We start from the raw sequence: 16,558 nt of genomic DNA, 5'->3' as shown, positions 1-16,558 counted from the left end.
GAGAAGCTGCGTGTGGTAGCCGTAGCGAGAAGTACCATACATGGCATATTAGCCGCTTTAGCCTCACATGTGGAAGGTCTACCGAAACCGAATTTATCTACCTTAGTAGCTACTCATGTCTGGACAGTGGACACCCATTCAGCATTAACAGAGTCTACCAACATTTTGGGGAAAAAGCTGTTGTTTGACCAAAACATTTGTATTTTATAAAAGTTAATTAAATGTGTATTGTTATCCATTCTTTTGAAAGGAGAGACAGATCTGACTTAGTGGCTAAAGGACATAATCTCTCTACCACTTCATTTTTTACACTTGAAATCTTTGTGATGAAGCTTCAAAAAGATCTCCACAAAGCCCCTTGACGAAACTAACAAGATAGGTGAAATTGCTTCCTCAGCCTTCACACATCCTAGAACGGTACCTTACATTAAATATCAAGGCTTATCTCCTTGGCTCACAACTACTCGTGTTTCAGTTTCGTTATAGGTTTACATTAAAATAGGTTGGTGTTAACTGGCATCCGTGTTAAATAAAGGCACATTTTTATTTATTTAAGTATCACTCACAAACACCAAATCATTACAGGTGTGTTTACAGACGCTTCTGTGTTATTTGGTTTCACTGTACAGGCAAAAGCATGGAGGGTGCTTCTGATCACACATTGACTAGCCTACTAATAGTTCTGTCTTTGTCACTCCGTAATTCATATTTCACACAATTAAAGTGGCAGGTAGACAAGAGGACTCGAGACAGAGGCTAAGAGAGTTTATATTAGTGTGTAACGTTAGACTTTAGACGTTGAAAATACCGGATACCTTGCCTTCTTCATCCTAGACTTTAGCTACAAAAAAAATCTACGTCGATTTCGAATGGGCACATTCTCCATAACAGTTTGCTAGCTAAAATAGCTCGCTAGCTAGCTATGGCTAACCGTGGTAGCTACTCCAGTTAGCTAGCTATGGCTAACCGTGGTAGCTACTCCAGTTAGCTAGCTACGGTAACTTTTTACCACCACCCACCTGTAGTGACCATCTTTGACGTCACTATCGTCATTCTAAATCAGCTGATTATCCAACTGCTTAATCGTGGGGGGAAAAAAGTCGACACGTTCAACTGGAAGTTACCAGCTAACTACACATCTTTGAGGCCGTCTGGTCCAGGACGATTCGCCCGGCCTGGACCAATGCTACGGAGCTAGCTTATTAGCTAACATTACATTGGGGCCGAGCAATGGCTCTTTGGTTTGGTTGGAAAATGCTGACTGGCGGGAAAATAATATGCAGTTCCGGCTGGTATAACAAGGTTCTGGCAATGTATTACACATTTATATGAAATATTAACTGGTAAGCTAACCACACAACAACTAGTTAGCTAGCTAGCTTACTACTGTAATTCGCTAGCATCAAGCTGCGAGGCAGGCAAGACTCAATCGTAGCTAGCTAACAATAACAATGCTACCTACGACTTCCACTGAGTTTTCTACAAAAATGAAAAACATACCCTATAACTAATAAAGTAAATATTCAAATAAAGAAGATTCCAACTACATGTAACCCATGGGTATGACTTAAAAACAAAATACAGCCTTTTTTTGTCAAATGTAATTTTGGCCTACGCTTTACCTTCAGTTCCGCACTCTCCGCCATCTTGTAACTCTGGGCGCAGGCGTGAAAGCGAGGAGACTAGGAGGCAGACTAGTCCACGGAGTGAATCTCAATAGTTGTTTTGATACCTTGACTCTACAATTTGAATTGCTACACAATTGACCTGTAGATGGCAATCTCGCACTACATAAATCCATTGACTTTATATTTAAATACATCCCTTACAACCATTATACAGTATTTGCTACTTAATTTCAAATGATGAAGTAACGCATTAGGTTACAGGTGTGTAAAAAGTTACATTTGAGGATAAAATCAGCAGTCTGTCACCACTATGACATTCTATATCCMCACTATTAACAGTCCGTCACCACTATGACATTCTATATCCCCACTATTAACAGTCCGTCACCACTATGACAAGCTATATCCCCCACTATTAACAGTCCGTCACCACTATGACAACTATATCCCCACTATTAACAGTCTGTTACCACTATGACAAGCTATATCCCACTATAACAGTCCTGTCACCACTATGACAAGCTATATCCCCACTATTAACAGTCCGTCACCACTATGACAAGCTATATCCCCACTATTAACAGTCCGTCACCACTATTACAAGCTATATCCCCACTATTAACAGTCCGTCACCACTATGACCAGCTATATCCCCACTATTAACAGTCCGTCACACTATGACAAGCTATAGCCCCACTATTAACAGTCTGTCACCACTATGACAAGTTATGCCCATTACAGTCTGTCTCCACTCTGACAAGCTATACCACTATGAACAGTCCTCACCACTATGACAGCTATATCCCCACTATTAAACAGTCCGTCACCACTATGACAAGCTATGCCCACTATTACAGTCCGTCCCACGATGACAAGCTATATCCCCACTATTACCAGTCCGTCACCACTATGACAAGCTATAGCCCCACTATTACCAGTCCGTCACCACTATGACAAGCTATAGCCCCACTATGAACAGTCCGTCCCACTTGACAAGCTATAGCCCACTATGAACGTCTGTCACCACTATGACAGCTATATCCCCACTATAACGATCGTCACCACTATGACAGCATAGCCCCCATTACAGTCGTCCACTATGACAACATAGCCCCACTATGAACGTCCGTCACCCTGACAGCTATATCCCCACTATTACCAGTCCGTCACCACTATGACAAGCTATAGCCCCACTATTACCAGTCCGTCACCACTATGACAAGCTATAGCCCCACTATGAACAGTCCGTCACCACTATGACAAGCTATAGCCCACTATTACCAGTCTGTCTCCACTATGACAAGCTATAGCCCCACTATGAACAGTCTGTCACCACTATGACAAGCTATATCCCCACTATGAACAGTCTGTCACCACTATGACAAGCTATAGCCCCACTATTACCAGTCTGTCTCCACTATGACAAGCTATATCCCCACTATTAACAGTCTGTCTCCACTATGACAAGCTATTGCCCCACTATTACCAGTCTGTCTCCACTATGACAAGCTATACCCCACTATGAACGTCGTCACCACTATGACAAGCTATACCCCACTATTACCAGTCTGTCACCACTATGACAAGCTATAGCCCCACTATTACAGTCTGTCACCACTATGACAAGCTATAGCCCACTATGAACAGTCTGTCACTACTATGACAAGCTATAGCCCACTATTACCAGTCTGTCACCACTATGACAAGTTATACCCCACTATGAACAGTCCGTCACCTATGACAGCTATTCCCACTATTACCAGTCTGTCCCACTATGACAAGTTATAGCCCCACTATGAACAGTCTGTACCACTATGACAAGCTATAGCCCACTATTACAGTCTGTCACCACTATGACAAGCTATAGTCCCACTATTACCAGTCTGTCACCATTATGACAGCTATAGCCCCACTATGAAGTCTGTCACCACTATGACAAGCTATAGCCCCACTATAAGTAGTTTGTCTCCACTATGACAAGCTGTAGCCACTCACTCCACTATGACAAGCTATACCCCCACTATGAACAGTCCGTCACCACTATGACAAGCTATAGCCCCACTATTACCAGTGCATTAGAGTAATTCTCATCAGTAGGAGTTTGTCTATGATATTGTGCAATGTTATTGTTTTACAAAAATAGCAACAAATGAATCCCAAACCACAGATTTTAATACACATATAAATAATTTAGGGTGCTACTTCAAAGTAATTACATTTACAAGTTGCAGATTAGCAGAGAGCGAACAATGGTAATTAGTTAACATTGAGAAATGAAATCAAACGTAAACTACATACATTCAAATAATACCACTTAAATAGCCACATTGAAGTAACAAAACTATCACAGGATATATATTATTCATTGCACTTTGCCACCAAATATATACAGTACCTGTCAAAAGTTTGGAAACACCGACTCATTCAAGGGATTTTCTTTATTTTTACTATTTTCTACGTTGTAGGATAATAGTGAGACATCAAACTATGAAAAACACATATGTAATCATGTAGTAACCAAAAAAGTGTTATACAAATCAACATATATTTTACATTTGAGATTCTTCAAAGTAGCCACCCTTTGCCTTGATGAGAGCTTTGCACACTCTTGGCATTATCTCAACAGCTTCACCTGGAATGCTTTTCCAACAATCTGGAAGGAGTTCCCATATATGCTGAGCACTTGTTGGCTCACTCTGCGGTTCAACTCAAGGCACACCTGTTAACTGAAATGCTTCCAGGTGACTACCTCATGAAGCTGGTTGAGAGAATGCCAAGAGTGTGCAAAGCTGTCATCAAGGCAAAGGGTGGCTAATTTGAAGAATCTTAATATAAAATACATTTTGATTTGTTTAACACCTTTTTTTGGTTACTACATGATTCCATATGTGTTATTTCATAGGTTTGATGTCTTCACTATTATTCTACAATGTAGAAAATAGTAAAAATAAAGAAAAACCCTTGAATGAGTAGGTGTTTCCAAACTTTGGACTGGTATTGTATATTAATGATTTATAAAAGTTATGGTCATATTTTCAATTAAACATATAATATTTTTCATGTTGTACTTTATATAAATTATACACCGAGTCTGAAGACACTCTCTCTCATATGTTACAATTAATATCATTAATGCAGTGGCTAATGACGGCTCTAGGTTTCCCTCACGCCAAAGCATTGCTCTGGTACAATGATGTGGTCATTTGATAGAGGCCAGGGCCGGATTCATAAAGCCTCCCAGAGTAGCAGTGCTGATCTGGGATCAGGTCCTCCATGTCTATATAATATTATGTGTGTATGATCTAAAATGCTGATCACATTTCATTTCTCAGACAAGGTTTGCAAAATTCCGGTAACTTTCCCAAAATGTCCAGCTTTCCAGAAATCCTGGTTTGAGAATTCTGGGTTTCCTCTGCTTATTCCTTTCTGATTCTAGGAATCTTCCAACCAGGATTTCTGGGAAATTTTTGGGAAAGTTACTAGGAATTGTCTACCCTAACTCAGACCCTGTCTCTCTTGTGTTAAATTGTCTACCCTAACTCAGACCCTGTCTCTCGTGTTAAATTGTCTACCTAACTCAGACCCTGTCTCTCGTGTTAAATTGTCTACCCTAACTCAGACCCTGTCTCTCTCGGTGTTAATTGTCTACCCTAACTCAGACCCTGTCTCTCTCGTGTTAAATTGTCTACCCTAACTCAGACCCTGTCTCTCGTGTTAAATTGTCTACCCTAACTCAGACCATGTCCTCTCGTGTTAAATTGTCTACCCTAACTCAGACCCTGTCTCTCGTGTTAAATTGTCTACCCTAACTCAGACCCTGTCTCTCTAGTGTTAAATTGTCTACCCTAACTCAGACCCTGTCTCTCTAGTGTTAAATTGTCTACCCTAACTCAGACCCTGTCTCTCTCGTGTTAAATTGTCTACCCTAACTCAGACCCTGTCTCTCGTGTTAAATTGTCTACCTACTCAGACCCTGTCTCCTTAGTGTTAAATTGTCTACCCTAACTCAGACCCTGTCTCTCTCGTGTTAAATTGTCTACCCTAACTCAGACCCTGTCGCTCTCATGTTTAAATTGTCTACCCTAACTCAGACCCTGGTCGCTCTCGTGTTAAATTGTCTACCCTAACTCAGACCCTGTCTCTCTCGTGTTAAATTGTCTACCCTAACTCAGACCCTGTCTCTCTCGTGTTAAATTGTCTACCCTAACTCAGACCCTGTCGCTCTCGTGTTAAATGTCTACCCTAACTCAGACCCTGCCTAGTATTTTGGATACTGCACGCCTAGTCTTCAGGGTGGTAGTAGTCTTGCTTTCCAGACGGATGGGGCTCCACGGCGGACTGTGGGAAGGGACTAGGGTGGTAGAAGAGGAGGTTTGAAGGAGCAGGTTCCAGTGCAGTGACGAGGAGTCAGCATCTTACAGGAGATTGGTGTAGCGCGTCGTGAGCTTCTGGGAAGAAAGAGAATAGACACTAAATGTACGTGTGTGTGTGTGTGTGTGTGTGTGTGTGGACGTGTTAACTATTCTTGTGGGACCAGAAGTCCCTACAAGAATAGTAAACAAAGTAAAATTGACCAACTGGGGACATTTTGTTAGTCCCCACAAGGTCAAATGCTATTTCTAGGGGGTTTAGGGTTAAGGTTAGAATTAGTGTTAGGGTTAGAATTAAGTTAAATATTAAGGTTAGGAGCTAGGTTAGTTGTAGGGTAGGGTTAGGAGCTAGGTTAGGTTTAGGGTTAGGATAAAGTTTAGGTTTTTGGTAGGGTTAGGGTTAGGGTTAGAGTTAGAGTACGGGTTAGGATTAGGGTTAGGTTTAGGGTTAGGGGTAGGGAAATATGATTTTGAATGGGACTGAATTGTAGTCCCACAAGGTTAGCTGTGGTTTAGGGTTAGGATAAAGTTTAGGTTTTTGGGTTAGGGTTAGGGTAAGAGTACGGGTTAGGATTAGGGTTATGTTTAGGTTAGGGGTTAGGGAAAATATGATTTTGAATGGGACTGAATTGTATGTCCCCACAAGGTTAGCTGTACAAGACTGTGTGCGTGTGTGTGTGTGTGTGTTGTGTGTGTGTGTGTGTGTGTGTGTGTGTGGTGTGTGTGTGTGTGTGTGTGTGTGTGTGTGTGTGTGTGTGTGTGTGGTCCTCACAATGCACAATTACTTTCTGTTGATGTGTTTTCAAAATGCATATAAGTATAAATTGCCCATTCTCTTTTTCCTCAGTAAATGTAACTTGACAAACATATTTGAATTCAAAAGTAGTTAAAGGCAGTTGTGGGTCAACTTGAATCAAGGTCATGCTCTAAAATGTAATGCAACTTAATTAACAGACTGCATGTTTATGGACAGTGCTTTCAGAAAGCAGTCAGACCCCTTGACTTTTTCCACATTTTGTTACATTACAGCCTTATTCTAAAATAGATTAAATAGTTTCCCCCCCTCATTAATCTACACACAAGACCCCATAATGACAAAGTAAAAACAGTTTTAGAAACGTTTGCTAATTTATCAAATGAAAATAAAAACCAGAAATATTACATTCAGATCAGTATTCAGACCCGTTACTCAGTACTTTGTTGAAGCACCTTTGGCAGCGATTACAGCATCAAGTCTTCTTGGGTATGACGCTACAAGCTAAGCACACCTGTATTTGGGGTGTTAATCCCATTCTTCTCCACAGATCCTCTCAAGCTGTCAGGTTGGATGGGGAGCGTCGCTGCACAGCTATTTTCAGGTCTCTCCAGAGATGTTAGATTGGGTTCAAGTCCGGGCTCTGGCTGAGCCACTCAAGGACATTCAGAGACTTGTACCGAWCCCACTCCTGCGTTGTCTTGGCTGCATGCTTAGGGTCATTATCCTGATGGAAGGTGAACTTTCACCCCAGTCTGAGGTTCTGAGCGCTCTGGAGGAGGTTTTCATCAAGGATCTCTCTTAACTTTTCTCCATTCATCTTTGCCTCGATCCTGACTAGTCTCCCAGTCCCTGCCGCTGAAAAACAACCCCACAGCATGATGCTGCCACCACCATGCTTCACCGTAGGGATGGTGCCAGGTTTCCTCCAGACGTGATGCTTGGCATTCAGGCCAAAGAGTTGAATCTTGGTTTCATCAGACCAGAGAATCTTGTTACTCATGGTCTGAGAGTCCTTTAGGTGTCTWTTGGCAAACTCCAAGTGGGCTGTCATGTGTCTTTTACTGAAAAGTAGCTTCCGTCTGGCCRCTCTACCTTAAAGGCCTGATTGGCGGAGTGCTGCAGAGATGKTTGTCCTTCTGGAAGGTTCTGCCATCTCCACAGAGGAACTCTAGAGCTCTGTCAGAGTGACCATCGGGATGTTGGTCACTTCCCTGACCAAGGCCCTTCTCCCCCGATTGCTCAGTTTGGCCGGCCGGCCAGCTCTAGGAAGAGTCTTGGTGGTCCCAAACTTCTTCCATTTAAGAATGATGGAGGCCCGTGTGTTTTTGGGGACCTTCAATGCTGCAGAAATGTTTTGGTTAGCTTTCCCAAATCTGTGCCTCGACACAAACTGAGCTCTACGGACCTCATGGCTTGGTTTCTGCTCTGACATGCACTGTCAAGTGTGAGACCTTAAATAGACAGGTGTGTGCCTTTCAAAATCATGTCYAATCAATTGAATTTACCACAGGTGGACTCCAATCAAGTTGTAGAAACATCTCAAGGATGATCAATGGAAACACGATGCACCTGAGATCGATTATTATGTCTCATAGCAAAGGGTCTGAAAACTTTCCGAACACACTGCGTCTTTATTTATTAGCATATTCCTACAGGCTTCATATCAGTTACCTTTCAACTTATGTTGAATAGCATAGCGAGCCTTTGTCTCTCGCTCCAGCTCGCTGCATAATGTGTCTATATGTAAGGGACAGAGGAAGATATTAAGAGCTAGGATTTTACATCAGTGGCTTTCAAACTTTGGGGACAGTTCACCATGTTGTTTAAGMCCTGAAATAGCTCACYTGATTCACCTAGTCAAGGGCTTGATGATTAGTTGACAAGTGGAATCAGGTAGACTAGGTGTGGAATACACCAAATGTATTGAATGGCTGGGAGTCCACGAGGAGAGGTTGGGGAACCTACAGTTACGGTCACATACATCTCCATGTGTTCGGAGTTTATCGAGATACATTTAGAGGTTAGATTATTCATCAATTGATTTATTTTGCAAAGTTGCATTTGATCAATCAACCAATTATATGTAATTCATATATCCCTTTTTACATCAATACTTGTTTATGTTGTTAAATCTGATCCCACTTTACTAACAACACTATAAGCAGCTAGTCTTTTTACACCAGTATGCCTCAGTGTGAATGTTCGGTATGTTCTCACCTCTGACAATATGAAGCTGCTGAACCATCCCCTCGCTGTAGGACAGCTAGTCTTTTACACCAGTATGCCTCAGTGTGAATGTTCGGTATGTTCTCACCTCTGACAATATGAAGCTGCTGAACCATCTCCTCCCTGTAGGACAGCTCCCTTTTCATCTGATGATGGAAATTATCTGGGGAGCAAATTACAATAGATCGGCTTAGTCATCTTTAGTATAGCCGATAAACTAGCCTACTTGGCTATTCTTTTAATATACCAGCCTATACACTCTGGCATCCTACTCGGGGAAAATGGAATCTAGCTTCCTAAATTACTAATTGCAGGTGCAACAATATCCCACCCCTCTTTATGCAAGACACAACGAGGAGTGCCTGGATACAGCACTTAGACGTGGTAAATAGCTAAATTACCATTGCAGCCATATGCGTTTGACAGCAACATCAATTACAATCGAACAATGCAATACAAAATTAGCATGCACTAATGCCGCGTTCACATGCCTAGTCGGAAAAAGGAAACTCAGAAATGTCCGACTTGCTAACTGGTTGAACACGGTACGTATATAACTACAACCAGTTAGCAAGTCAAAATGTCAGTTTCCTAGATCCGACTAGCACGTGAAAGCAGCATGTCAAATAAAACGCCGTGCAAAACCTAATCGAATTGTTTTTGTTCAGCGTTCAAGATGCTGATCATGACATTAAGAGAAACACTCTCTAACCCGTTGGAATCAAAAACTATAAAACTGATATTTGTCGACATTTAGAAAGTTCGCATTGAAAATAGATGCGACAATTGCCTGCTAGGATGCATTTCCATTTAACTATATTGTGTCGATAAAAACAGCGGGACGCAATGATGTCACAAAAAAATTAAACGTTTTCGCAAAAACCTACAATGTCGAATCAAAATGTAGTGGGCGAAGTGTTTCCATTACCTAGTTAGGAAAATTGCGCATTAATAAATTGGCGACAGCCTGTGTGTCCTCCCACCTATCTGTTTCATATCTCAGGCAGCCCGTGAAAGCCAGCATGGATAGAATGCAATAGTGGACTAATATTTGCCACATTCTAATAATTGTCATGTGTCTAACGTATCACCACAGATCTAGAGCCCATGCACTACGGGCTGACACGTACACTCCTGTACATCTGTAATAATTGGATGGTGGAAACTTGCCAGCCAATCAGAAAAGCAATTCAGGCATTCTTGGAACTCAGGACAACCGTTGTCCTACAAAGAAACATTATTTTTATAGTTGAAAAATATATAAATTTTGCAAGCAGTAAACTAGGAATTTACAATGAAATGTGGAGTGGAGTTTATAGTTACATGATGACATCACGTGCCCCGCGTACCTTCAGAAGTATTCCGCAATCATCATTTATCCGAAAACACGGTTTCCGTCATCATTTATCCGAAAACACCGTTTCCGTCATCATTTGTCGCAATAAAGTTAGTTCGACAAAAAGAGAAATAAACCCGTCGAACGGATAAAAATGTTGTTGATCTGTAGAAAATGTCTCCTATATCTGCCGTTTCCATTACACATGTCGCAATTATATTTTTTGCGACATTGCTTTTGTCCAGCCAGCCAGCCAGCGTCGAATAAACCTGGGTCAATGGAAACCTGCCTGCTGAATTATACCTTTTAAATGTTGGAATTCTCGTTCCAATTTCTTCCTTAGCTCCACTTGCTCCGTGAGTTGTTTCTGCAATTCGTCTGTAGAAAAGGAACGAACAAAATGTGTTAAAAATAGAAAATTAATACGGGTTGAAAATTGCTTCGGGGTTTAGACTAAATGATATAGACTAAATGGTGTAGGTTAAATGGTATAGGCTAATTTATGTTAAACGATTCATGTTAAGCGATTGGTAAAAGGCCTGGGGTGAGAGCTGTTCTATTTCTTTTCTAACCTATTCTGTAGGGATCAATCCAATTATTAAAGAAAGTATATAATAAACATATTTAAACTAAATAGCCCAACATGTGTTATTAATTGTAATATTAATATTAATTATAATGGTTATTTAATGGTTTTATATTTAGCCAGTTTTCTATGTTTGTCTGAGATTATACTAACATTGTGCGTCGCTTCCTCGCCTGAATGCACACAGAGACAACATTTATAACATTACAAAACAAAAATTAAAATAGGTAATACAATAGAGGTTTAAATATTAGTATATTAAAAGTTCTGACAGAAAATGTAAAATACCGTATTATCGACTGACTAGTGTAGCGCTTAAACTTACCCTCGTTCAGTGCTTCTCTCGGGCCCTCCTCCCTGCTTTGGCCGTTATACGACTTCGTTTCAACCTCATTCACTGTCGAAGATGGCTCCTCTCTACTGGCACAGTCATCTGAATAAACAACAAATAAGTCTCATTCCTTTTCACAAAATGTATTTTATTATTAAAAAAATGTTAACAGAACAACATCCAACCTTTCGATTCCACATTGTCTGTCTGGTAATTCGTTGCTGAACCAAAAGCATATGGACTGCTCCTGTCCGGTGAATACACCTAGATACATCGGATAATGAGGATAATTGGTCAATAATGCTCTGTGACATTTGGGACAAATTCTCCTATTCGACAGTGTATTTGAACGGCCTTTTATTCTCTGCTATTCACACAGACAAAACAAACATGCGCATAAAAGTGAGAAATAAGCCCAATGTGTGTGTAAAAGCAAGAGGATGATGACTGTTTAATGAATCAATGAATTAATCACAATTAAATAGTATCTTCCTTAGTATGTATATAGCCATCTAATAGAATGAGCCGGAMCATATCAATCACTCACTTCATCAAAAGACGTGATGTTATTGCAGTCCGGCAGCTGTTTGCCCTGTCTATCTCTATTTGAAGACAGCTCCACCTGTAAAGGTCGGTTCATTCTCTGTGAGTCGACCACAGCGGCCTGCTCTGGCTCAGGTATGGATTCAAAGCCGTTTGGTGAACCTGCACCGCGCGTCAGGCTCTGAACAGGGACAGGAGGGCTCCTGCAGTCCTCAATGGAGTGCGGAAGTGACTCCTCATCCTCCTGTGACTTATTGGTCTCCACGTCCACATCTGTCTCGCCAACGCTCYCCACGCTGCCTGGCGACAAGGACCTGTAGCTCGAGCTCTCGCTCAGGAAATCAGGTGACAGATACCCAGCTCGAGCCCCGTTGTACTTCCCCCGGTTACCGTACAGTTTGGCTATACTCTCCGCGTCTTTGACGACGGGTCTGAATGCGGAGACATAGCTAATCTTCCGGGGTAGAACAGGCATTTTACCGTCCATTGACCTCGCCTCATCCCCGGACTTGTCATCCTCATTCCGGGTCGACTGAGTGCTGGAGCACCGCTCACTATCCCCCAGGCTGTCCTTTGGTGCTTTGCTATTTCTGTCACCCTGCTCGGATGCGTCCAGCTCACTCTGTCTAGCGCACAGGACCTCCGATGGCTGTTTGGGCTGGGCCTGGTGCTGGGCCTGGTGCTGTGGCTGGGGCTGGGGGAAGGACGGTATGGGCAGGCCGTCTACAGTAGGCCAGAACATGGGGAAAGAGTGGTAGGCGCTGTCCTTGGTGCGCGGCCAGGAGAAGACGCCAGAGAGGTGGGCTTTATTCGGTTCCCCCATCACACCACTGTCATCCTTCTTCTGACACAACCCGAAGGCCGGAAACCCGTATGGGTGTGGGAAGAGAGGTGGAGGGATCTTCACGTTCTGCAGCATCCCGTAGCTTTTGCTGGGCACCGGGATAATGGGATAGCTGCGCGTGATGCTCGCCATACTCCCCATGCCTCCCCGGTTGTCCTCGCARCGGAGGATTTTAGGGGGGATCTCCGGCGAGTCTCTCCGGAGCAGGTTGGAAGGTCCTTGGTGAGGTTTTAACAGAGAGGAACGTTCGGGCCCGTGGCGGTGCATGGGCAGCGTCCTCTTCCGGCTGCCCCCGTTGAACATGGCTTTGACGTCCTCCCACGCATGAGCTAAATCATCCGGCGAGCCCTTGTCGGTCAGTTTGAGGTGTCTCCTCCAGGAGTTAAAGTTAGCAGCGTCTGGCTGGGTATACTTGGATTCTGATGTTCGGTGAGAGTGAAATATGAACTTATTGGGAGAAAAATACATATTGCAGAAGGAGCATTTGATGCACTTGGCTCGGGAGCTGTTGTACCTGGCTGGTATAAAGTTACCACGGCTCCCCCACGTGCACTCGTGGGAAACATCAAACGCGAAATTCTCCGGTAGTTTCGGAGGGTTGTGGGCTCCGATAAACGATTTACAAAGCCTCTCTGCTTCGCGCTTTGTGATCATCCCGCAGCGCCTCGAGGAGATGGGCATGGCGCCCGCACGCCTCAGAATCTCCAGCTGGACCGGGGTGCATTGCACGCAGGTGATGCCCAGAGCCACGCGCCGGTTGTGGATCTCGTTATAGCTGTAGTTTTTCAGCAGAGTGTTGGAGATTTGCGCCAGGCACAGTCTCTCCTGGCCGTCCAGCACCAGGCAGACTATGGGTATTCCATACAGSGCGGTCTCGCTGACCTGGTTGGGTTTCAGGTTGGGGTTGAATGTTGGTCGGTTCTGTTTGGAGCTCGGTGGAGAGCAGCTGGAGTCCCGTTCCACRGGTAACTGAGTAGGATTAGACTCCATCACTGGAAGTCTGCAGAAGACACAAAAAAACAGTTATTATCATTATAATGAAAATGTTTGTTGTTTATTTTCGTTTCCCCTTTTTTAACCAATGAAAGCTAATTTATAAACAATCCTTATCCTCTTTCCAGATTCAAAAACATCAACAGTATTGTTATAACATTGATTAGCCTCCAACAACAGCAAATAATAATATTATTATTATATTTATATTATTATTAATAATAACACTATCCCTTATCGTAATAATGATCCAATAGACTTAATTAACCCATACTAATCATAAACAGGCTAGTAAACATGTTTGTTTACTTAAATGCAATAGGCTAAATAATAAGAATTTCACGAGAAAGGTTTTGTGGTTCCTCCGGATAAAAAAAAAAAGCCTATTTTCTCCTTTGAATATTGGTCTATTAACCGCCTGCATAARTCATTAACGGATGAGAGCTGGATTTAGCCCAGTGATGAGGAATATAATTTAGCAGGGACAGCTAAGAGGCTAACACCGTACAGAGCAATAGGAGAATACACATTTAGCAATGCCAAGAAGCTYAACCAAGAGGATAGAACCTGTAAACACCTTTCTTTGTAATTAACAAGGTTCAGAAAAAACAGTCACTGAAAAGAGATAGAATTAAGATGTTTCAAGAAAAAATATTCGTTTAATTTTCGATGAAGTGACATGTAAGATTCACTTTTAATTCCGCATGAAATATATAATGCAATTGATGCAATCTAATTTTACAAAAGGCCATCCAATGAGCACGCAGATTAGTATTGCTGATTGCGTCAATAGATTGATTGTTGTATGAAATTAAATATATGGTTCTGAATGTACCCCAATGCATTAAGAATGTATGGTTCTGAATGTACCCTAATGCATTAGGAAATAATGTGATTTTCAATGACACAAAAAGGTAAAACGGATAAAACACGTTAATCCTTCCTTAAAGCGAAGCTTACCTTTTTGGACAGTGGAAAAACAAACAGTCCTTCTTTGTGCCAGCGACAGCAAAGCAGCTATACACTGTGGTAGCCTAATTACACAAAGAGCAACATTCACTCCGTATATTCCCGTTGTTGAAGCAAAAATAAGATCGACATTGAATTCTACTGGAATGTTTCTCCAATAATTATGTACCTGCCTCTGACTGCCCTCACTCGAGCCAGACTCGCTCTCTCTGTGTGTGTGTGTGTGCGGTGTGTGTGTGTGTGTGTGTGTGTGTGTGCGGTGTGTAAAGACAGTGTCCACGAGGTAGAGCGGAGCAGCCACCTCCGCTACAAAGACATTTCCCGCGACGCCCGCGACGCAGATCAAGTGACAGCTGAAATAATGTCAAGGCACACCCACTTAGTGCCGGCATCTTTACATTAACCGTTTGSSTTCGCGATCAAAACTACCAGTGCTGTTATAGGCCTGAGTACAATTTCGGCCCTGAATCCTTTTCCATAAAATGTTAGGAGAAAGAGACAATAAAGACATACAGGGTTTGAACAATGATAATTACTGACTTTGATGTCTTCCAACATTTATTTCAAGGTTAGTGGTACCTATGATTGATTGTCTCATATCCCCTCGCTCCACATATGCAATTCGTTATTAACAGGAGGCAGCTGTGGAATAGTTTTAAGCAACAGTCTATGGAAAGTGGATGTGTTAGCTAATGACTGTCCTATTAGTGTCCTTTAATTATTTAAAACTCTTTATGCTGCGATCAATCACAGACGTTTCTCTCCTGCAGTCTCGTGATGAGAAATTGAAAGGCAATATAAAAAAAATAATGTATTTATTATCATCATCAAAATAAATAAATAAACGAAACTAAAAAGCTAAGCAGCTCTTGAAATATTTGATATCAAAAACAAATTAGTTTATGAATAAGACCTCTGCCATTTAATCTAAATATTCTATTCCAATTTGTAGATTTTCTCAAATAGGCCTATTCACATCCATATCAATTGTACAGAGGGATTACAGGTGGTGTCCGGTTGTTGCATGTTCCAGTGCGTGCTATTTCGATCGCCGCACTGGAAGGGCTACGGGACATTCACCCTTGGTTAAGTTTGGGGAGCCTGCGGGTGCTCGTATGGCACGTGTCCGTCTTCTGGTTCCGGGTATATCGTGTTGTCTCACTGTTGCTCAGCTCCCAGTCGCGTTACTTGTACCATGTGCTCTACACCTTACGCACAGGCTTCCAGTGCATCTCCATTGAGTTCTGTTCTGTTCCTTCTTCCACGCACTTCTTCCTTATTGGGTGTTGTGTTCTCTCACCCGTGCCTTTTCGTTCCGGCATCCTTTTACGTGCACCAAGTGTCTCCTGTGCGTCTTCCAGGTCCGTCTGGATCCTGCATCCTGTTTCTTTCTTTTCCTTTGTGTATCTTCGCTGAGGTTGCGTGGTTCCTTAGCTTGCCGGTTATCTCTTTTTTTTTTTTTTTTTTCTTTAGTTTTTGTGTCCTCCATTGCCTGGTATCCTTTTACGACTCTCCATTGCCTACAGTGCGTCTCTTATTCCTTGGTCTCAGGAGTTGCGTCGTCTTGCCCAGCTTGGCGCTCTGATACTGCTCGTTGTCCTAGCTGGCGCTGAACTTGCCTGTCGTTCTGCCTCTCTAGCGGCGCCTGTTATATCTTGTGCCTTCGTCTGCCCAGCGGGCCTGAACTGCCTCCTCGTCTGCTGCCTGTTCGGGCTCTGTTATACTGTTCTCGTTTCTGCCCTGTGTCGCGCTGTGTGAACTTGCTCCGTCTGCTCTTCAGCGGTCGTGCCTGATCTTTTTTGTTTTTTTTTTGCCCGTCTGCCCAGCGGCGCCTGAACTGGACTGTTTCTGTCCCTAGTCGGCTGGTTCCTGAACTGCCGTTTCTGGCCAGTCTGGTCGGTTCGCCTGATACTGCTCTTTCTGTTTGTCGGCGTCAGCGTGGTTCGTTTCTGAATCTTGCTCTTTTCGTCTTTGT

The 16,558-nt window shown here is 42.7% G+C and overlaps 1 protein-coding gene and 1 pseudogene across 1 annotated transcript in view; both read right to left on the bottom strand.

Moving 5' to 3' along the window:
* Nucleotides 1-1,693, bottom strand: part of LOC112072846 (E3 SUMO-protein ligase PIAS1-like) — a 9,428-nt gene extending 7,735 nt beyond the window's left edge. Inside the window, exon 1 of the mRNA XM_024140245.1 lies at nt 1,623-1,693. Within this exon, the coding sequence (XP_023996013.1) occupies nt 1,623-1,646 (24 nt within the window). The 5' untranslated portion in view covers nt 1,647-1,693. The remainder of the gene's footprint in view (nt 1-1,622) is intronic.
* Nucleotides 1,694-5,716: 4,023 nt separating this feature from the next.
* Nucleotides 5,717-14,818, bottom strand: LOC112072850 (SKI family transcriptional corepressor 1 homolog-B-like; annotated as a pseudogene).
* Nucleotides 14,819-16,558: the final 1,740 nt, after the last annotated feature.

Source organism: Salvelinus sp. IW2-2015, unplaced genomic scaffold, assembly GCF_002910315.2.
Source record: "Salvelinus sp. IW2-2015 unplaced genomic scaffold, ASM291031v2 Un_scaffold2061, whole genome shotgun sequence".
NCBI classification, from domain to species: domain Eukaryota; kingdom Metazoa; phylum Chordata; class Actinopteri; order Salmoniformes; family Salmonidae; genus Salvelinus; species Salvelinus sp. IW2-2015.
This window is presented reverse-complemented; position numbering and strand designations above follow the sequence as displayed.